This window comes from Simochromis diagramma, unplaced genomic scaffold (assembly GCF_900408965.1).
Source record: "Simochromis diagramma unplaced genomic scaffold, fSimDia1.1 OVJJ01000321.1, whole genome shotgun sequence".
Classification (NCBI taxonomy): Eukaryota; Metazoa; Chordata; class Actinopteri; order Cichliformes; family Cichlidae; genus Simochromis; species Simochromis diagramma.
Window position 1 is genome coordinate 17,573,190 of NW_024386772.1, and position 24,109 is coordinate 17,597,298.

At 39.3% G+C, this 24,109-nt stretch overlaps 3 protein-coding genes, 1 long non-coding RNA gene and 1 pseudogene across 5 annotated transcripts in view; 1 reads left to right on the top strand and 4 right to left on the bottom strand.

Annotated features, from left to right (window-relative positions):
- The window catches only part of LOC120747509 (immunoglobulin epsilon heavy chain), a 438,017-nt gene that overhangs the window by 378,688 nt on the left and 35,220 nt on the right, over window positions 1–24,109 (bottom strand). The window lies entirely within an intron of this gene.
- The window catches only part of LOC120713955 (immunoglobulin mu heavy chain-like), a 539,092-nt gene that overhangs the window by 371,258 nt on the left and 143,725 nt on the right, over window positions 1–24,109 (bottom strand). The gene's annotated exons all lie outside the window — the stretch shown is intronic.
- The window catches only part of LOC120714171, a 514,712-nt gene that overhangs the window by 366,017 nt on the left and 124,586 nt on the right, over window positions 1–24,109 (top strand). The window lies entirely within an intron of this gene.
- LOC120714155 lies at window positions 4,223–4,644 on the bottom strand (annotated as a pseudogene).
- Window positions 11,741–14,463, bottom strand: LOC120714002 (histone H1-like). Its single transcript, XM_039999989.1, has one exon. The coding sequence runs from the start codon at window positions 12,336–12,338 to the stop codon at window positions 11,886–11,888; it is 453 nt and encodes a 150-aa protein (XP_039855923.1). The 5' UTR covers window positions 12,339–14,463; the 3' UTR covers window positions 11,741–11,885.

A 24,109-nucleotide genomic window follows, 5' to 3' on the forward strand; every position in this document is an offset into this window, starting at 1 on the left:
TGAATTCAGGAAATCTTCTCACAGAATACAGCAGCCAGCAGCAGGATCAGAGCCACTGAGAACATGGTTGATGATAAAACTCTTCTGTCCTCTCATTGAAGCAGTCACAGGCTTCACAGTTGTGAGAAAGTTCATGGTGGTTATTTAAATAAAAGGGCTTTGCATTTGCATTGCGAAAATTCAATGTGAAGTTTCAGTGGAATTGGAAAATTGTCTACTTTCCATATTTTTTTTCAGTTCATTTTTTATATGCTACATTTTCTCTGGTGTAAAAAGTGTGATTTTTCTTTTTAAACTTGATCTCTCATTTTCAGTCTCATCAATTCTGAAAACTAGATCAGACTATATAGATCTGTACAGATCTACACTTCATAGATCTAGAGAAATGAAAACATTACTATAGATCTCACGTCTCTTTTTGTTTGTGTGAGGAGAAATTTGTTAGAAGGCAAAGAAACTTACAACTCAGATATCTATTTTTTTTACATGCGCATGGGCGGTCACTGCTCAACAGATGTGACACAGAGAAACCGCCCAGGGCATTCAGAACATGCTTTATTTATACTTCAAGCACGTTTCCACAGCAGTAGGAGTGGCATGTATGGAACTGATAATATTTCCTTAAAAGGAGAAAACCTTTCGCTTATCTGCTGAAAAAGGAGGTAACTTGGTATGTATAGAAATTCAGACATTCCCATAAAAGGAGAGAAAGAGAGAGAGAGCGCCAGCTTGTCTGTTAAAACAGGAGGTAGTATCGTATGTCACCGCATTCCTCTGCACATATGGCTTCAATCTCTCTTCCTGTGTTGGTTCCAATTCACAAGCTCTTCTTCCTTTAAATGAAGCTACAAATAAACATAACACAAAACTAAAAAATCTTATATCAGTTTGCTACTTTGCATCAATAGGATAAACTGAACCTGCATTTTGAGCTTCTCACTATCAAAAATGTAATTGTCTTTTTACAGCTATTTGCATTGCTCTTTCTTCAAGAATATAACAGGATGAAAAAAAAGTTCTAGATAGATGTGGAGAAAATGATCAAAACTGTGGGCATCTCTGTGTCATTTTTTCATTGCTTTATAGTCACAGGCATGAGCCCAAATGATTCCCACATAAGTAACAAAAACAAACTAATTACCATCAGCCTATCTAAACACAGTGGCTTATTAAGTTTGCTCATGTGATCACCTTCAGCTCAGACAAATATGAAGAACTGCCAGAGACACACCGGACTATCAACATCCAAATACTGGCCATTTATTTATTTATTAACCTTTATTTAACCAGGAAAATCCCATTGAGATTAAAAACCTCTTTTTCAAGGGAGACCTGGCCAAGATAGGCAGCAGCAGGTGTCTCACAGTTACAGAAATTACTCAAACACAGGCAGCAACAACACACATGCAACAATAAGTGAAAGAATACAAATAAAATAAAATAAAATTCAATAAAATTCAAATAAAAAAAAAAAAAAAAAAAAATCAGTTAAAAATCAGTTTGTGTGTACCCATAAAAATGGGTACACACAAACAAGTAAATGGATTGTGCAGACACCTCTGAAAATGTGGGTTTTTTACTTTGCTCACAGCAAACATTTTGACGTCAGATAACCATTGGCTGCTAGTCATGTTTGAAAAATAGTTTCAAAATGAAAGTTAAACCTATTTCCAGATGTTACTTAAATGTCACCTTGAGGTGCTTAGACTTTCTATCAAGACAAAGCTTCTGTTTAACAACTGGTTTCTTACTTAAAACAAAATAAACAAAACTAAATAAGAAAAGTGCCTTGAGAAAGTAATGAGAATGAAAAAAAATATACCACTCGAGTGATGAAAACTCACAGTGTCACACTTTTGGATGCACTGCTAATCCCACTGAGCCAATTGATTCCACATTTATTTGACAGCATTCCTGTGTTTATGATGCTGAAGCAAGAATTGCATTAAGTTCACAATTTAGTTTAGTAGAAATATAAACTAATGGCAGTATATTTATGTGGAGGAAGCATATCACAATATTAAATGGTGCTTTTGTCCTCTATATGCATGTTGAAATTAACACTGCCATTGAGAAAGGCAAAGGAACTAATTTCTATCTGATGGAGGCTTTTAAAAACTTTACATCTGAAACTGTGTTAAACTTGGTTTCTCAGTACTGTTCACTAAACTCAATAGCGGTCTGAGAGCACCTCCTCTGGTGACTCTATGCTACAAATACACAGGCACTTTGTGTTACTGTGGCTGTGGGGTACAGTTATACACAGCAATGTCTGCAAGTTGCAGATTCTGCCCTTTTAATGTCAGTGTGTTGATAGTGTAGTCCATTTAAAAAAAAGTAAAACCTTCAAGTAGCTGCTACGAAAAGTTTAAAAAGAGTTTAAAAAATAATTTACTGACATATTGGACATATTTTTGTAAAAGTTACATTAATAAAGAAGAAGAAAGAAGAGCTTCTGGTACTGTTAGTATAGGATATTTTTAGAGTCACACCCAGCTGCTAAGAACAGCTCAATTCCAGGGTTGATATTAGATTCTAAAAATTATTATGAGATACTAGTGGACCAGAATTACTACCAGCAGTGCCTTTTTCCACTTCTCCACCTGATTCACAACTTCAGGTAGCACCGCTGCAGACAGAGAGACATATACAGTATGTGAGTCAGTTTTTTTATTTTATTTGTTATTTATTTTCTGTTGGTAAAAAGCAGTGTTTGTATGCCTATTTACATATAAATTTACTGTCGTTTTTGGAAATGGTAAACTGCCCTTTCAACAAACTCTTTATTCATATCCCCTTTACAGCACATGTATGGATGTGTGTTGTATGTTGCTGAGTATTTGTGATGGTCTGTCAGTGGTTTGTATCACTGTGTCCATACGTGCACAGTAATAAACAGCTGTGTCCTCGGGCTGCAGATTCTGTCCTGTTATTGTCAGTGTTTGTGCAGAAGTGTCTCTGCTGACGCTGAACTTGTTTTTTAAAGCATCATTTTTGTCAATGCTCCCACCACCCCATATGATGAGAATCCACTCCAGTTGTTTTCCTTCACGCTGTCTGACCCAAGCTGTTCCATGGCTAGTTAAAGAATAACCAGAGACCTGACAGGTGATGGTCAAAGACTGTCCAGGCTGAATAACCATTGAATCTGGCTGAACGAGATCAATACTGTACACACCTGTGGGGACAGAAATAAACTTTGTCTTTACTCATCTGATTATTCAGCATTTCCACTGTATATATATATATTTATTTGAGTGAATCCAACAAAGTTTCTTACAGGATCCAGCTGTTATCAGCAACATCAGCGATAAAGAGAACATGGTTGATCTTGAACTTGAACTGCTTCTCTCCCCTCAGTGATGCGGTCACACACTTGACTTCAATTATGAGGAAGTTCTTGATGTCTATTTGAATAAAGGGACTCCGCATTTGCATTTCATTACATAATTTGAATGTTTAATTTTTGTTCTTTGCCAATATAAATATGTTGACATCTCTTTGATGCTTGTACATATGCGAGCCATTCCATCCATGGCTGCAATTTGAATACAATTTGTCAGAAGGTTAAACTGCAGCTGCACTTAAAACTAATCAGACACCGCTCAAGATGAATGATTCTGAATGTGTGCATATGTTTTGCATTTGTTGTTTGTTGTGCTCTTTCTACAAGAATTCACCCAATTAAAAAGTTGTTCCGGGCGGAAGAGTGAGAGGCATCCCAATTGTTTTCCTAGAGCCCTGAATATGATGAACACAAGATGAAGAACTGCTTATCATCAGTCTACCTGACCACAGGGTTTGGTTAAATATGAAGAACAGGAGCTTGTTGCTTGTTGCTGAGAATTTGTGCAGGTCTGTCAGTGGTGTCTTCAGGTTCCAGATTCTGTCCTGTTATTGTCACTGTTTGAGCAAAAGTGTCTCTGCTGATGCTGAACTTGTTCTTTAAAGCATCATTTTTGCTACTGCTCCCATCAGACCATATGCAGAAAATCTAGTCTATTTGCTTTCTGCTCTGCAGGTAATCTTCAACATGAGATGAACCATGTTAACTGTATCAGAGTCATTGTAGTGAGTTTTGGGCTTTTCTTGCTAATAATTGTATTATCAAGTGCGCAGAGTTTCACTGAATCACCTGAGTGAACATGAAATCTCACTCCAGTAATGTTAATTTTTGTATGATTTTGTACATCTGCTCAGCTGGCTTGAGTCACTGTGGATATCAAGCACAATAACACACAGCAGAATTATCATTTCTCAGATTGTCCATCTGCAGATACACCTGCTGTCTGTTGTTGTCTCTGGAGATGGTAAATCGACCTTGAACTGACTGAGAGTAATATTTTCTGGCACCAATACCATTGTCAACCGAGGCAACCCACTCCAGTCCTTTTCCAGGACCCTGCCTGATCCAGGCCATAGCGTAGCTGCTGAATGTGAATCCAGAAGCTGTGCAGGTCAGTCTGTGAGATTCTCTTTTAAGCATTGGATTCAGATTCTGTCAGAATCTGACCATCAACACCTATCAAGACAAAAAAAGAAAAAAGTAACTGCTGTAAATTGATAGGTTTTTGAAAACAATTTTATTGCATCCTCACCTGACCAGCATAGAGCTAAAAGCAGCAGCCCTGTCTTACAGTCCATCCTGATAAATTGAGTCCTCTGTTGTTGTCTCTCTCTGCAGTCAGATAAGTAATGGTAGAAGACATCTGAGTTTTGCAAGGACTCCTCTTTATTGTAGGATAAAGCTGTAATATCGACCATCTTTTTTACTCTGTATTATATACATTTTACATTTAGCTTGTGCAAACTTAAGTAATTTCATGAATAATGCAAAGGCTTTTTTATTTTTACTTCTTGACATAGTCAGAATTTTATAATTGTAGTTTTTTAAAATTTTTTAAGTTGTTAAAATTCTTTAGTGCTTAAACATCAACAATAAAAACAAACAACAACAACTTCAATACTACTACTAATAATAATAATAATAGCAAAAAGCAGTAGTTGTTTTAATGACATGCTCAGTTCTCTGTGTCACAATCTGCTACTGCAGAACAGAGTCGGACCCAAACGCAGACAATCAACAGGCTGGAACTTGGGTTTAACAGAAATGAGCCGTTTATTCAGAGGCTGCCTGAGAACAGAAACAAAAATGCAAATGGAGAAGAAACTAAACACAAAAGACTAAGAATCTAAGACATGAAACACAACCATGAAAACTAGGAGCTAGGAGACCTGACACTACACACACACACACACATGCAAACACAGCTGGGACGAATAGACTAACAACACAGGGGAAGCAAAACTGAATACACTTAACATGGGAGGTAAGACTGTCAAAATAAAACAGGAAACAGGGGCCGGGAGGAAGGAAGACACAGGAAACTAGATGGGTGGGAAGAGACACAAAAGGGGGGAGAAAGAAAAAGTTAAGGAAGAGAAACAAATGAAGAGAGAGAGAGGGACACGAAAGGAGATGACAGGTTAGGGAGATAAAAGAAAAAATAATAATAAATGCAAGACTAACTAAAGAAACTTAAGTTATGATAATAATAATACAGAAGGACTCAAAACTCAAAATGCTGGGTCCAAGACACAGAATCATGACATGCTGAGGCTCCTGGTAGGACAGACAGGACTGCTTCCCAGGCAAAAGAGCAGCTTGGGAACGCAAATTAAAAGACTGGTAATTTTAGTAAGCTAACTCTTTGTGTTGTTTAGGATTGTAAACAAAATATCCAGCTGTCATTAGAAGATTATTGTGGCCAAAAGAATCCACAGTTGGTGTCAACAAAGCTGATTTTTTTCCTTTTTAAAGCACTCACATGTTATTTCAAATTTGTATGAGGCCTTAAACAACCAGGCTGAGATGTTATTCCAGTAGTCAGCCTATCCAATTGTCTGATCAGGAATTCTTAACTGTTCCATGCTCCAGAAGTGACCATGCTTTTGAGGTTATATATTAGTCCATCATGTTGGTTGAATCTGTGGTTTCTTTTAAACAACTGCTGAAAACTTATTTTTATAATTTAGCTTTTCTCCCATTATTTTTGGTCATAGTTCAGATCTAATATGTGTATTAAGGTGTCATGAGCAGTCTTTTAAGTGTCTCGTTATGTTTCCTCTGAAAAAAATAATTTTCGCAACACCTTTTTATTTTTTTATTTTATTTTTGTGATTATATGTGTCAGAGTAAAATTCCAATAAAATCAACATAATACACTTTCCTTCTAAATTATTTGTGCTGCTGTTAAACTGTAGCACTCGATAGCACTCAATAATAAACAGCAGAGTCTTCAGACTGTTCATCTGAGCAGCTGATGTCTGTTGTTGTCTCTGAAAATTATTTTTTTAAGGTCAAGATCAGTTTTTTTTTTGTTTGTTTTTTAATTTTATAATCTAAGGTATAATTTTATGATAACAAAACAACTAAATCTCAAAAAGTTAATAACAATAGTCCTGTCCTACAGTGTGAATGTTGGGCTGTCACTTTTGTTCATGACCTGACCTGAATGAAAATGAAATGTCATTCAGCAATTTTAAGTATTAAAGGATTTTGTACAGTCACTCAACTGACTGAATTTTCTGGTGATATCAAGTACAGTAATAAACACCGCTTTTTACTGTTCTCTCTGGAGATAGTAAACACCCTTGGACTGACTGAGAGTAGTATTTTCAATAATACTATAATTGTCAAGTCTATGTCTTGTGTGTTGCTGAGTATTTGTGCAGGTCTGTCAGTGGTTTGTATCACTGTGTGGTAACGTGCACAGTAATAAACAGCTGTGTCCTCAGGCTGCAGATTCTGTCCTGTTATTGTCACTGTTTGAGCAGAAGTGTCTCTGCTGATGCTGAACTTGTTCTTTAAAGCATCATTTTTGTCAGTGCTCCCATCAGACCATATGCAGAAAATCCAATCCATTTGTTTTCCATCACGCTGTCTGATCCAACATGTTCCATAGCTACCATCAGTCACAGAATAACCAGAGACCCGACAGACGATTGATAGGTTTGTAGCTTGAATCTATCCGCTGGAACGTTGAAGACAATATAATTACACTGCAAAGCAAGACACAAGTAGGCAAGCTTCTTCATGTTTCTCGTGCACGGGAGAGAACCGGACAGGCACCGTTCCTTCGCTTGACCCCAGTTGCTCTCGTCCGTTCTCCCGTACACTGTCCTTTTATTGAGGTTACATGAATATGCATAGGTTCATTAACATATGACGTCTTACATAAACACAAAGAGTACCTTGCCTGTGTGTGTGTGTGTGTGTGTGTGTGTGTGTGTGTGTGTGTGTGTGTGTGTGTGTGTGTGTGTGTGTGTGTGGACTGCTGATCAAAGGGTCAAACATCCTTGGTCAGGAAGAGGGTAGCCTCCCCCTCACCCTAGATGGTTCATCCTAGATAACACGGTGAGGAAGTCCTGCAGTTCATCTAAACAAAGAGCACTTAGACTAGAACAGACGCAACTACGTTGATCCTGCCGTAAAACAATAAGACACGGTATGACCTCTCATGCTCCCAAAGTGCTGTCTAATACACACAAAGTTTGCAGACTATCAAGGATCAAAACCTCTACCAATCTACAACTAATTACAAAACTCTAAGCATATATAAGTAAATATTTCTAAGCATAAATGACAATCAACAATACAAACTCTAACATTCTCCCGTTTTTGACCTTTATGCTAGAAAAGTTCCCAGGTATGAATACCTCATGTCTGACAGTTTCAATGCAAACATTTTTATACTCAGCATATGTCAAATCACCCTAAATTACTGAAAAGGTACACAGTTTAACAAATGTATTAGCAGTTATCCCATTCCTCATTGATCTCATCTCATGGCAAACTGCATCCAGTTGGTTTTGTTGTTTGTCAACATGGGTCTCAGCTATTTCCAAGCTGCAGACTTCTCAGCACTCTAGTTTTATGGCCTCTCATTACCCCATTCAAGCCTTCGTCCTGTGAGGGGGATATTTATGACTCCTTAATTGTCCACACTCTGCAGAGAAACACCTCTGTGGAAAGGGTGCAGGGTTCAGTTGTCTTACTGCTGTTATGATCCCAGCAGCCTTCAGAGTGTCATCGTATGCACAGTACAGTGGCACAGCGTTAGGTGATGTTCATAGGAAACTGCTGTTATCACCACCGTAGCTTCTGGTTCCTGTGCTTTTCACCGAATCATGCTGTCATCCTCGAACTCCTTCTGCGCTGTCGATGGAGCTTGGCACGCTCCCCTCATCCATCGAGTTTTCATATTCCAACGCTGCTGAAGGTTTAAGGCAGAGCACGTCGTACACCTTAGTTGTCTTCCTCAGCGTCAATATTGAATCTTTCATTTTATTTAAAATCTTGCTGTGGGAAGTCTCCTCTTGATCTTCTGGAAGCTTAGTAGCACAGCTCTCTGTGTGATGTCTGCTGTGCTGAAGATGATCTCTGATCCTCCCGAAGTCTCTCTCTCCCGGTCTCAGCTCCCATCCTGTGGACGATCCTCTCAGGCACTCCTTCTCGTCATGCATAGTCCTGATTTTGGGCCTGCTGGATCTGTCTCTCTTAGGTGAGAGTTGTCATGTGTCCATCTCCTCTGCCTTCCTCCTGGTTCAGCTGTTTCCGGCACCAGCTGGGGTCCTATAAGGATGAGCGTCGTAGTCAAGGTAACCAAGAGAGTCCTGGTCGCACACAGGTCCGTCACGCCTTGCACTTGGTTGCCCTAGAGTTGATCAGAGGCTGGAGGTTGAAGTGCGAGCTTACCCTACGGGGGCTCAATCAGCACTCCCCCCTCACCACTGAAACAACCAAGTATGAGATTTCTCTATTGTGCTGTTTTGAGGGTGCCGGGGTTTCCTGGGACCTCGACCTCTTGCAGTGGCTCTGATAAATCCAGGAGGGTCTCTCGCTATTTTGAAGGCAGTTAAAATGGTCCTTGCTGTGGCTCCAAGGTCTGATCTCATGATGGGCCTCAACCAGCTTGATCTTTGACCTCAACCACTGCCTGGGCTCAGCTATGCCTGGAATGTTTCTGCTTCTCACTGGGCCTCTGAAGATTTCCCAGGAGATTACTTCTGCACCTGTATTTCCTTGCTAGGAAGACAAACTATTTGGAATAAAACGGCTAATCACACAAATCACTGCAACAATAATAAAAAACATTGTTTAATGTTAATCCTGGACCCCACCTCTTGACGCATGGACACTCTCATGCGTCAACTCACCAAACCTAGATTCCTGTCTTAAAGAAAAAGATTAGCTAGATCATATCCCAGGCAACATCAGGGCAACTCCTCCCCTGGAGCAGCACCACTCTGGACCTATAATCCTGCAATAAAAATGTTAGTGTGTTTTGCATATTAAGGTTGCTTAACACCTGGCTCTCCCAGGAGCCTGCATACACACCATCATGGCCTGGAAAGCAAAATCTGGAAGTGAAATCAAACTTCACACCTATAAACAATTGTATCATAAGAACAAGAAGCATTCAACATCAGCAAGACAAGTGTCATGTGCAGGTTTTCTCAAATCAGTAAACTACAATTATTTTCATAAGTCGCCTCAGACATGGATCATCCCATGTACTCAGGCAACATTAATGTAATCAGTGACTTCTCTTAAGCAAAGTCACTCCACTCAATTATTATGATTATTATTAATATTATGATTATTATTATGGGTCCAAAAGTGGCCAGCAAATGAGCCCATAATAAACTTGTCCATAAACACCGTAATCTCTTATTTGTTTTACTCATGTCACTTGTCCGTTTCAGCTGAATCTTCCACATGCAGTCCCAGAAAAAACAAACATAAGCAATACACAGTGACTGTGGTCAGAGGAGGTCAGACACAGGTCAACAGGTTCCAGAGGTGCCATAAAACACCATAAAATCAACCATCCCTTCTCGTGGAAGGAATGTCATTCACATATAAACCCAGAAATCCTACAGTAAAAAAAAAAACATTAACTAATCCTCTTATAAACCACATGATCAAACACATGATTAATCATCTGCTGTAAAGAGAAATGTGAATGTTAGCGCTGCGCAGGTGTGTACACCTTCTCACAGTAATTTCTGTGAGCAACACAAGCCCATGAATAACACACCTCTGATAAATTCACAAACATAAAAATGGCATTTAAAAGGTTAAACCCACACGCAACCCCAGATGTTGCTGTCATCTTTCTGCTCCTGTAACAGAGACACACACAGAGATACATCCACCCCTTTGTCAGGTGGGGGTTGGCTTCACACAATGGTGTTAAGTCAGTCAGTCTTGTCAGCTTTTACCAGTCAGTCAGCTTTCTTTCCTTTTACTCACGCATTCATACATTCATTCATTCTTTCTTTCTTTCTTTGCTGATAGTGGAATCGATTGTCGCATTTAGTTTCCACTCTCAGCAAAATGATGTCATTCCAAAAAGAAAAAGAACTTTAGATAGGATTACATTGCTGAATCCTTTTTTAGGCTGGGACACTTATTTAATCTTGTCCCAAATAAGTAGCTTTCTCCAGAGTCCATTTTAATGTGGAGAAAACTCACTTGACACAATTTCTTGACGACGTGTAACGCTTTTAATTCCCGACTTGCAGATCTGCTCAAAGAAAAGAAATTCACAAGCAAAAATCAGTGCTTGTTCAAAAGATAAAAATGAAAAATAACAGAGATTGTCAAACAAAACGTTCAGTGCACTGTAAAAGTATCAAAATAAAAAGGCCTTGTTAAGTCATGACACAAACTCCTCATCATCTTCACAACAGGGGAAGAATCATCAGCTAGATTCACTCCAAACCAACCATCAGCTGCACAACACACAACATAACCCTAATGTCATATTAGCTATGAGTTTAATCACCAGGTCTGTGCTCTTCACTCATTTAGGTCACAGATCTATTTTATTCAATTTTCCTTTTTTCCCTTCATCATAAAACATGTGACATGCTGTCATGCACTTCACAAAAGAAGTTTGTTCTGACGTATTCAGAGTTGTGTATCTAAATACAGGATTCACTCGCACATCAAAACAGGAAACTCAGTGTTTTAGAGTCTCCACTCTAACAAACTCCAACACATCCCATTCACTCGTGCTAGGATTCAGTCACCTTTCATTAATCTAAAAACCAATCAAATAATTTGCATATCGGCTATTAACCCACTAAGTTGACAGGACGACAGAAAAGCATGTTCAAAATAGTATCACAAAAGACAATTTCCCTCATACAGTAAATCACTTGTGCTGCATCAATCAAGCAGGAAGCTTCTCCCAATTTACTATATCAACAACTAAATTTATTGTCTGATCACTGGTTGGTCAAACCAGGATTTTTTTTCCCACAAAAGTTTAAATTGTTGTCCTGCAACCTAGAGAGTCAATTTTTTTTTATTGGATAAATTCAGTATTTGATAACAAGTGTCTGCTAAATTGACACTATTTTAACACTGATGAAAGATAACAAGCTAATTTTCATTACATGTGTTTGTGTTATTAGGCAGGTTTAATGCATGTCTGTGGAGCTGCATATCCAGCAGAGCATGTTCTTAAAACTGCCTTTCCTACACATTTCTCTGCTATTATTTAATCATTTCTTAACTAATGTGCTGTGAGTCCACTGGTCTTTGCATCACACGAGGTGACTTGGACAAGATGATAAACAGACTCACACACTTAAAATGTTGTCTAATCTTCATGAGCTCTCTTGTGTTTGGAGTGTTAGTAGGGTTAATGCATGTTCTGCTTTTGTGTGTGATTTTGTATGTTTCTATTTTCGCAGTGTTTAAAACTCCGTCTCAATTTTCCAACTTAAGCAGTCAGTTTTCTTTTCCCCAGGTTTGCTAACCCAAATTTTGATTTCCCACATTAAAAATAAAATTTGTGTTCTCACCACTCTCATTCTATTGTCCTCTGATGCGGTTGACTTCGTGCTAGTGGCTGAAGTGCTGCTGCCGCTGCCTTCTTGGGCGACTTCTTAGCAGCTGCTGCCGGTTTCTTGGCTTTGCTCTCAGTAGCCTTGTTCATCTTGAAGGATCCGGAGGCCCCGGTGCCCTTGGTCTGCACCAGAGTGCCCTTCGCCACCAGGCTCTTGAAGGCGGTCTTGACACGGGCCTTGCTCTTATCCACATCGTAGCCTCCGGCAGCCAGAGCCTTCTTGAGAGCGGCCACGGACAGGCCGTTGCGCTCCTTGGAAGCGGCCACGGCTTTCACAATCAGCTCGCCCACGCTGAGGCCGACCTTCTTGGGCTTGGAAGTCATCGTCTTCTTCTTCTTGGCCTGAACCTCGGCGCAGGGCGTGTTTATGATGGAGCCTTTCCCACCACAGCGCTGGCACGTTGAACGCATCATGAAGGGTCCATTTCTTTCATGTCGCTAGCCAGCATGCTAGCCGCATGTGGCTTGCCCGAGTCACTCAGTCCTTTCTGAGCATTTCAACATGCTGCCACCGCCAGCTTGCTCGCCCCTCCGTGGAATTCATCCAATCAGACAGGAAGATGGGTTTGCTTTCTTCTGCTGCTGCTGTTTGTCCACATTGCTGCTGCTTTGCTGGGACTTTTTTGTGCTCAGGACTTGCTGCTGTCTCTTTATCATGTTATTGCTTTGGAGCTGCATTCCTTATCTTCAGGGAGGAGTGAGCTCGCTTGTGAGGTTGAGAAACACATGGCGCTGTAAATAAGTCAGCCAGAAACTTAGCCTGCATGTTTCCAATGATGTTAAACTATAACTTTCTTCCGACTGCTGCATGTGGAAAATTGATTCAGGTCTGCTTTTCACCTGAAAGTGACAAACTAAGACATGTCCATTATTATCATCACTGCTTAATCAACACACATCTCTCTCTCTCTCTGTGTGTGTTTGTGTGAACAATCCTTTCTTAAAAGCATAAAATGACATTGTAGTTGTTTTTCGGCTGATCAACACGAAACCTTTTTCCCATGACTATTTTTCTTCGTCTACAATGTAATTTTTGTCTCTTTTTCACTCTTTTTTTTTTTTTTTTTTTTTTCGTTACAATAGCTGGTGACCTGCAGAATCACCGCTCTCACTCACAATCAAAGGCAATTACTTTTGCACAGTGTACAAAAACACTGTGATGTCAGACACATTCACACTCACTTTTTCATCTGCATAAAGTATCAAAATAAATCATATGGCTGGAGATATGTGCCATGGTGATCCATAGGCATGATCACACATTCATTTAATTATTTTCAACCCAACAAAACAAATAAACAAAAACATGATGCTGATGCTACACACACACGAGTCAAGGTGCAGAAAAACTGCTCATGGAAACGCTGCACACTCCAGTTATCACAGTTATCCTAGCTCTGTTTCCCTCTCTTTGAGTAGCTCTCAGACAGCTCTCGATCTGATAATGTGTAGCTTGCTCATCAGCTCAGAAAAAAACTGCAACGCAACATCACACAGTAGTTGCATGCTCTGCCCACAGCGGCAAAGTCTTACACTTACATATTCAACACAGCTTCTCCAACATGTATTTTTAGATGTTTCATACAGGGTTGAGCATATTAGTTCTTTTCACAGGTGTGCTCCATATTTCAACAATGGCTCATAACAAGATGACAGTCTTTCACACAGGTCAAGTGCCTCTATGCACTTCATTAGTTTAAATATTTACCTATATCACTTCACCTCACATGTCATTGTACTGAATTTAAGCAACCACAAGCTTAATGTAGGTTACTTTTAACAACTATCCACCTCAATGGTTTGGCACACAGGCTGTTAACATTTTGTGTCAGGAAGGGGTGGGGGGAAAGCCACCCACCAGAGCACAGCTGCTGATGTGGGCTGGCCTTTTCCACACACTCCTGGTTGCTTAGGAAACCCATGCTAACAACAACAGCTGCTGACGTCACACACCACGCGGTCTGCTCCGCACACACAACAACAACGAGGACGAAAATAACAATAACACAAAATAGGCCTACTGTCCAGCACAATCTGGACCCCGCGGAACCTCTCAACGCCCCACAAAGCGGCGGAGAACTCGCCTCTCGCTCCACAAAGCAGCGAGGAACACCTCTCGCTCCACAAAGCAGCGAGGAACCTCTTACCCCACAAAGCGGTAAGGAACCTCTTGCCGCACACAGCAGCAAGGAACCCGGGCTTCGCTCCACAAAGCAGCGAACTTCTCAACGCCTCACAAAATGGCGGAGACTGCACAACGACACGGTTATAGAGTCGGCCTCTTTAAACTTACTTGGCGTTGCTTAGCGTGTAATATCACCCTCGAATCCCGCCGATCGCCATTCATCGAGGAGGAAGACGGACCGCGAATCCACAGGAACTTCCTGGCTGACGTCAGTCTTTCGGCGTGTCCCTCCCCCCCCTCGGTGAATGCGATCCCAGGGAACCGGCATAGAAGGACCAATTAATGATAGGTTTGTAGCTTGAATCTATCCGCTGGAACGTTGAAGACAATATAATTACACTGCAAAGCAAGACACAAGTAGGCAAGCTTCTTCATGTTTCTCGTGCACGGGAGAGAACCGGACAGGCACCGTTCCTTCGCTTGACCCCAGTTGCTCTCGTCCGTTCTCCCGTACACTGTCCTTTTATTGAGGTTACATGAATATGCATAGGTTCATTAACATATGACGTCTTACATAAACACAAAGAGTACCTTGCCTGTGTGTGTGTGTGTGTGTGTGTGTGTGTGTGTGTGTGTGTGTGTGTGTGTGTGTGGACTGCTGATCAAAGGGTCAAACATCCTTGGTCAGGAAGAGGGTAGCCTCCCCCTCACCCTAGATGGTTCATCCTAGATAACACGGTGAGGAAGTCCTGCAGTTCATCTAAACAAAGAGCACTTAGACTAGAACAGACGCAACTACGTTGATCCTGCCGTAAAACAATAAGACACGGTATGACCTCTCATGCTCCCAAAGTGCTGTCTAATACACACAAAGTTTGCAGACTATCAAGGATCAAAACCTCTACCAATCTACAACTAATTACAAAACTCTAAGCATATATAAGTAAATATTTCTAAGCATAAATGACAATCAACAATACAAACTCTAACAACGATGGTCATAGACTGTCCAGGCTGCACAACCCTTGATTCTGGCTGGTTGAGATCAATACAATACACACCTGTGGGGACAAAAATCAACATTATAGTCATTACTCATTTGGCATTGCTATTGTGTTTATTATGTGAATCCAACAACGTTTCTTACAGGATGTAGCAGCTCCCAGCAGGATCAGGACTACAGAGAACATGATTATTACTGAAGCTGAACTGATGTGAGCTCCGCTTTCCTCTCACGCACTTCAGTTATGAGGAAATTCTTGATCCTCATTTGAATAAAGCAACTTTGCATTTTCACAACTGGTGCACAACTGATGAAAGACACTCCAACTATTACATGTGACCATTTAATTCTGAATTAGATCACACTTGTCTGTGTAATTAATTTCACTATCCCATGTATTTAATTACATGAGCCAAGGTCCAGCTCACTCTGGAACTACAGAGAATATGGTTTATGCTGAAGCTGAACTGATGCGCTGACTAATCAGTCTAATCTAATTTAATCTTGAATAAAAAATTCTGAATTCAAAATGTATTTAAACCACAGACATAAAGAGAAATATGGAGCCCCAAGAGCAAAAAAACAGGACTGTAAAATGCAAAGGTGCACTTGGTACAGATTTAACGTTTAAACAAATGATTTGAAACTGAGCTGTTCTTCAAATTTAACATTTTGTCTTGAAGTAACTGTTTATTGACTCCCATATTTTTTATATTCATACTCTATATGACTACACAATCTTCATATGGGGAAGTAAAATGCACTTTTGTTCCAGTTTCACTTTTGTCTGGCAAAGGGAGCAGAAAGATGATAAACATCAGAGTCTTCAGTCCTCAGAGTGTTCATCTGCAGATACAGCTGCTGTTTGCTGTTGTCTCTGGAGATGATAAAACGGCCTTGAAATGATTGAGAATAAAAGATGTTGCGACTGTCATAATGGCTTGTAAGCCACCCCAGTCGTTTTCCAGGAGCCTTTCTGAGGCCATATAGTAGCTGCTGAAGGTGAATCCAGATAAAAAAAAATTACACTGTGTTAATTGGTTAGTCTTGTCAGCCACAAGAGAAATCAAAAAGACACAAAATACAATTCTAAAGTGTCAGAGTTTATCTGTCACTGATGCAGTCACACACTTTACTTCAATTATGAAGACGTTCCTGGTGTCTGTTTGGAAAAAAGGAACTTTGCATTTGCAGTTTCTTATGTAAACAGAATGATGCATATTTGTTCTTTACTACACACAAGTATCGTGACGTACCTTTGATGCTTGTACAGATGTGAAGCTGTCTGCTCATGGCTGGAGTTTGGGAATAATGAATCAGCAGGATAAACTGCAACTACAGTCAAACTAATCAAACACAAATGATGTTGAAATCCTGCACATGGTTATTGTTTGCAGCTGTTGTTTATAGAGAGTGTTCCACAAGGATTCACTTGGACTATGTTATTTCAGGTGCAAAGACAGTCTAATTCACAGTCCTGAACACAGTCCTGACTCGTCCACTCCAGTCCTTTCCCTGCAGACTGTCTGATCCAAGCTATGCAGTAGCTTTCCACAGAACAGAGACCTGACAGGTGATGGTCAGATGCTGACCTGGCTGCACTAAGACATAGGCTGGCTGTGTCAACTATTCACACTTCACACCTGTAAAAAGATAAAACATTTTTTTGTGATAAATTGTCAAAGAACTGCTGAACATGACAGATTTAAACAGACTCACATTCAGCTGCCAAGAGCAGTAACAGAGTTTGCTTGTGAACCTGATGTGGTGCGATCTCCACTCCGCAGTCTGATGTCATGCCTTTATGAATAACAGGAACATCTAAAACATCAGTGTAACTGTGAAAGAATTCAGTTCACTCCAGCTTATAAAAACACATGCAAATAGAGAAAACAAATGCATATTAAGAATCCACTGTAATCAAATAAAGTTCCCACACATCTACAAGATGGAGAATTCAGCTATCGAGTACCAAAAACAGGAATATCTCAGCTGTGCCCATCTTATATAATGTCCCTTAGAAACATTAATATTTTTACTGTAATGCTTGCAGTGTTTCCATAATCTCAAATATATTATTATCATTATTATTATTATTATTATTATTATTATTGTTGTTGTTGTTGTTATTAATAGTAGCAGTAGTAGTATTATTATCCTGCCATCTGCCTGTCAGACAGTCAAGGGAGTCAGGTAGACTGAACAGCAGACTGGAGAGCTTATGTGGTTATAAAACAAAAGCTTCAAATATTTGTTGCCTGAGTTACTAGTTGTCATACATCTGAGATCTGAGATTGAATTATCACTATGACTCATAATTTGCTAGAAGATGCTGCAGGGGCTATGGAGCAAAGAGTGATTTACATGCAGTATTGTTATATTATATTCCATATAAGGCTGCTTGTATACCCTATAAATCTGCGATGTAGTGTTTTTATCAAGGTAATATATGCCCTCATAAACAGTACAGGATCTTCTCAGTTTATTAAGAATGTTTGGCCAGAAATCTATGATATACATTTATGATTATCCCAGAGATAACTGCAGGGCATCATTAAATAAATAAACAAACAAACACGAAATAGCTTGTGTTCATCCCACTTACACACTAACACTGTTGGGTTGAAGAGACTTCATGGAAACAGCAACTCTCTGCATATATGCAATATGACATGAAAAACAATACTGTTTTTAAGAATTAAGTAATTTGTTACAATAAATGAATATACATTGTACATTGTGTTTTGTTTGTTTGTTTGTTTTTGTTAAAGAGGCCTGTCCATAATAATAATTATAATATGACTTCTGAGACCTGATGACTTTTTGTCTGAGACCTGAGGATGTCCTAAAATGTACACCATACATGACTCATATTTACATTTATCACTTATGTGTGGTTGTGTGTTGTTTGTTGCTGAGTATTTTTGCAGGTCTGTCAGTGGTTTGTATCACTGTGCTGGTAATGTGCACAGTAATAAACAGCTGTGTCCTCAGGCTGCAGATTCTGTCCTGTTATTGTCACTGTTCTAGCAGAAGTGTCTCTGCTCACACTGAACTTGTTCTTTAAAGCATTATTGTTGGCAGTGCTCCCATCATACCACATGCAGTTAATCCAGTCCATTTGCTTTCCATCACTCTGTCTGACCCAACATGTTCCATAGCTGCTATCAGTCAAAGAATAACCAGAGACCTGACAGGTGATGGTCAAAGGCTGTCCAGGCTGCAAAACCCTTGAATCTGGTTGGATGAGATCAATACTGTACACACCTGTGGAGACAGAAATCAACATTATCACCATCATTTATATGAATATTCAGTGTTTCTAATGTGTTTATTAGATTGTATCCAGCAAAAGCTCCTCACATGATCCAGCAGCCAGCAGCAGTATCAGAGCGAACATGATTGATGCTGAAGCTGAAATGGTGTGAGCTCATTCGTCCTCTCAGTGAAACACAGAATCACCAATCCTCTTTTCACCACTTTTTCATTTGCATATTTTTAAATAACTTATATTTACATATAATATTAGATGTTATTGTTGACCAGAGAAAGTGCTTTTATTTTAATGGCATGCTTGTGTTTTTATTTAATGTGACCATGTAAATGATTAGCTTAATAAACCTTTTTTTTTTCTTATCAATTATAAAGCTATGTCAAATAGAATGTAGTTTATTTTCATGGAAACTGAAAACAGAATATTTTAAGTTTTGCCACTAAATATATTATTTTATTATCAGCATAGACCAATGACTTTTGATAAATTGGTGTAACAAAATGTAAACAAAACAAAATCCAGGAAGACTAACAAATGCCAGCTCCTCTAGTGTTCTGGTTATTTTACTGAAATCTAACGAAATCTAAACCAATCAAATCGCCACTAAGTAATCTTTAAATTACAGCTTTTAGTTCAAAAGCTTTAATGTTATGAATACAATTTTTAAAATTCTCCATATTAACTTTTACTTTTAATGGGGACAGAAAGACATAATATTTTTAAATCTTTGAGGACAAAATATGTTCATTTTACCTTTATAATTTTGAAGTTTTTAAATTTAAAGAAATTTTAAGGAAACTGCTTAAGGGGTTAGGGAGCTTCATAAAGCAATAAAACATTACCATGCAATTATTAGTTTAGGATTGTGTCATTTAAAATGATTACTGCATTTTGTAAAATGTCCTAACAAATTCACTGTGAGTTTTGAACACAGCATTCAAACAGTCTTATTGTCTGTAAAAAACAGTTGCTGTCTGGTGTCCTTTCTTGAGACGACATGTCTATAAACCTGTCTTGAAACGTCTTCGCAATTAGTGAGAGTACCATCTGCTTTTACTACAGTCAGTAATCAGGAACGATTTACCAAAGTGTTTCAGTGTTTAGGCAAATGCTGCTTGACAAATAGTAAATCTGGAAGAGATGGCCTTGAAAATGAACTTTTTTCGTCACAGTCCAGAGTTTTCTGTGGCCTTCTAAGTAAAACCACATTTGACACATGCCATTCACTGTCTCTGGAGAAAGACTATTTAAATCAGAATGAACATTTACAAGTGAACCCAAGCAGAAACCTTCTTAGCATGAACACTGACTATAAAAACTCCAGACATGTATTGTTTTTTTATTTTTTATTTCATTTTTAAATTCATTTAAAAATACTAGATTTCCTAGGTCTATGAAGGAAAACTTGGCATAGCTCTTCTTCTTCTTCTTTTTGTGTTTTTTAAAATGAGATCCATACGAAGATTCTTTGACTGTAGAGGAAAATGTACAGTGTCCTAAAATAAAATGGTGGAACTAGATATTAGATTCCCTACTGAATTTGTAAGTTTGCTCACTTACAAGGAAATGAATTTATATAGTTTCATTTTAATGGAGAAAGACAGAATATCAACGAAAAATTTATATATATAAAAAAACACATTACGTAAAAGTTCTAGACTGATTTACATGTCACTGAGTGAAACAAGTATTTGACCCTCAAGCAAATCTTCAGTTAGCAGTTAGTGACGAAACCCTGTTGATAAGCAGGTTTGCACTCATCCCAGGAGGAATTTTGGACCACTCCTCTTAGTAGAACCTCTCGAAATCTTTTAGGTTTGTTGGTTGCTGCTGTGGAACTTTAAACCCCCTCCATAAATTTCCTATAGCCCTGGAAACTGACTTGGCCACTGCATGGCCTTTAAATGCTTCTTAAGCTATTCCTTTGTTACATCAGCACTATGAGTCAATGTCATGCTGAAAAACTCATCCACAACCAATCTTAGTGTTCTGGCTGAGGCAGTTCTCATCCAAGACCTTACAGTACATGGGCTCCATCCCTTGGCCCCTCACTGTGGGGGGTGACTTGAGTGGCAAATAAATGATTGCTAGCAAATATTTGGAACGTGTGGGAAAATCTTTAATAATACACAGTTACCATTGTATTTCTATTTTATTATGTCTCCAACAGACTCCTCTAATTCATACTGTAGTCATTCATATTCACATTTATTGTGTGTAGTTGTGTCTCTCTGCTTGCTGAGTATTTGTGATGGTCTCCACTGGTTTATATCACTGTGCGGTGACGTGCACAGTAATAAACAGCTGTGTCCTCAGGCTGCAGATTCTGTCCTGTTATTGTCACTGTTTGAGCAGAAGTGTCTCTGCTGATGCTGAACTTGTTCTTTAAAGCATTATTGTTGTCAGTGCCCCCACCACTCCAAATAGTGTTAATCCATTCCAGTGGGTTTCCTTCACGCTGTCTGACCCAAGCTGTTCCATAGCTAGTTACAGAATAACCAGAGACCTGACAGGTGATGGTCAAAGACTGTCCAGGCTGCACGATCCTTGAGTCTGGTTGGGTGAGATCAATACTGTACACACCTGTGGAGACAGAAATCAATATTATTACCATCATTTATCTGACTATTCAGTGTTTATTAGAGTGAATCCACTAAATGCTCCTCACAGGATCCAGCAGCCAGCAGCAGTATCAGAGTGAACATGATTGATGCTGAAGCTGAAATGATGTGAGCTCATTGGTCCTCTCACTGAAACACAGAAGCACCACTCCCTTTTAAGTAACTTTTTCATTTGCATATTTTTAAATAAATTAAATTTAAATAAATTTTTATTTATCTTTTTGACCAGACTGCATAGTAAAGTGTTTTTTGTTTTGTTTTATTTGTTTTCTTTAAAGACTTAATAATGAATTATTTAAAGGTTCAAACTAAACATTTTTGACTGTTGCTGAGTATTTGTGCAGGTCTGTGAGTGTTCAGCCTCTGACTGACAGCAGTTATCAGCTTAATAAACCTGAAGTCCTGCTTTGTTTTAAATGAATTTTACAAACATGTCAAATCAAATTTGTATTTATTTCCATATAAACTGTATACATTATGATACAGTGCATTTTAAATAATATTTTTACTACCACTGAATGTTTTTCAATATAGACAAAGAACTGAATTATGAGAAACTGTCTTAACAAAAAATAAAATAAATATTTATTTCAGTACTAACACATCTACTGATTCTGACTCCAGTGAAGTAAGGATCTTTTCCAGAACAGCTAAAAACAGGCACAGAGTTTAGTTGATGGTGTATAAGCAGCATCCAAAGTTCAGTTTTGCTTCCTCCTCTGAAAACCAAATGTAGTTTCTTGAAATGACAAAAACATACAAACAATTTGCACTTTTGGACTTGAAGAATAGCAGCAATGCTAAAGGTACTAGTTAGTAGAATGGGTAGGACTGCCTATATTGATGTATCCAAATAAAGGATTGAGACTTAAACTGTTGTTCAGTCTTTCTTATTTTTAAGATGTTTGTATTTGTGAGAAAATGAAAATAAAGATTTAACATTAATAGCTAATAAATATCCCATAAAATGAACATTGAGTTAATTGCAAAGTCTCAGAAAGCATAGAAAAGTAAAGTTAATCACTTTATCCTCCTAACTTTTTTAACTGAAGTTTACACGATGAACCACAACTCTGATCTTGCCATTTTCCAAAAGAAGATATTTGACAGCACCTGCCCTCTAGTGGTCTGATGGGAGCAGCAACTGTAATGTCTCTGTTCTAAAATATGCATATTTCTCTCAGTGATACTTTGACAGTAATATTAGCCAGCAAAATGTTTTACATGTAGTCACTGTCCTATGTGATATTGTCACATTAGTAACCCTCTACAGTCCTTTTTCAGGTGTCTGTTTGACTTAGACAAGAGGATTTACTGACTGTGAATCTGTTGGATTCTCTAGACCTTTTATTCACAGGTTCAAACTCGCAGTCTGACTGTCAGGACTTGTAAAATATAATAATTTACAATAAGTCGGTAATAAAAAGATCAGGCATAACATTGTAACCACTGACAAGTGAAGTGAATAAATATAATGTCACGTGTGCGTGGGACATTTTAGGGAGCAAGTAAACATTTTGATGCCAAATTTGATGTATTAGAAGCAGGAAAAATCGGAGGGCTAGCCTGCTGCTCCACATCGAAAGGAGCCAAGCTGAGGTGGTTCGGGCATCCTGACAAGGATGCCCCCTGGGCGCCTCTTGGGTGAGGTGTTTACAGGCATGTCCCACCGGGAATGAGGCCCCCATGGGCAGACCCAGGACAAGCTGGAGAGTATATATCTCTCGGCTGGCCTGGGAACGCCTTGGTATTCCCCCGGATAAGCTGGAGGAGGTGGCTAGGGAGGAGGGAGGTCTGGGCCTATTTGCTTATGCTGCTGCCCCCGCGACCCTGGGCCCCGGACAAAAGCGGAAATGAAGGATGGATGGATGGATGGGAGGATTTAAAGTTTGATATGAACCAAAATGTGATGGTTCGACGAATTCTCACCCCTGGTCTGGCTTCAGGGTTGGACACCTGTAACCCTGTCCCAGGCAGGGTACACTGGTCCTGAGATTTAATTTTATCCATAAAGGTTCAATATTACAGCTACTGGTATTCCCGCTCTGACTTGTTTCCAGCGAACTCCGCCAGTCCAAACCCCACTGTTGAACCACTTAAGTTGTACAGTGGGTGTTGAACATCTTTGGTCACAAACTAGTGACTGAAAGAATAAGATCGCGGATACAAGCGGCAGAAAGTAGTTTTGTTTGAATAATGGCTGGCCTCTCCTTTAGAGATAGGGTGAGGACTTCAGTCGTTTGAAATGGGCTCAGAGTACAGCTTCTGCTCCTCCATATTGAAAGGAACCAATTGAGGTGGTGTGGGCATCTGATTGGGCAGCCTCCTGGGTGAAGTGTTCCAGGCATGTCCCATTAGAAGGAGCCCCCTGGGACAGACCATTGACACATAGGATCATTAAATCTCTCAGCTGGCCTAGGAACACCTCGATGTTCTCCCACATAAGCTAGAGGAGGCTGGGGAGAGGGAGGTCTGGACTTCTCTACTTAATGAGACAAGACCTTTGACAGGCAGAAGACAATGAATAGCTGAATTCATGGATGGAGGGATGGGTTAAGTTATTTTTTTTAAATGAATCCCTTACTAACAAGAAAAAGAAAAGTTTAACAAAAAGTTAGTTTAAAACAGTAAATGTTGCATTTGAATTTTTCTGTTGGGCAAACTTAACAAATGGGACTGATAGGATCTGACTGGCAAGGCTGCTCAGGTTTTCTTATCTTAACAATGTTAGCAGGGAAGACACCTGGAAGATTTCGAGGTAGTTAGTACTGGGCAAGTCCCCTCACCTACATCGGCTCCAGCTGACCTCTGTATACCTACTAGCTAACAGTCACAGGATAAGAGATTGGGACTTTTTGATTAGAGAGCCAAAACAGATTTCCTGTACAGAAATTGTGGGCCCTGCAGATTGACATACTGCATCAGTGAGAGGACAGGAGAGGTCACATCAGTTCAGCTTCAAGGTCAACCATATTCTCTATATCGCTGATGTTGCTGTTAACTTCAAGATCCTGTAAAAATCTTTACTGGATTCTCTCTAATAAACACAAGAGAAAAACGGATTAATCAAATGAGTAATAATGTTGATTTCTGTATTGCATTGATCTCATCCAGCTAGATTCAAGTGTTGTGCAGCCTGGGCAGACTTTGACCATCACTTGT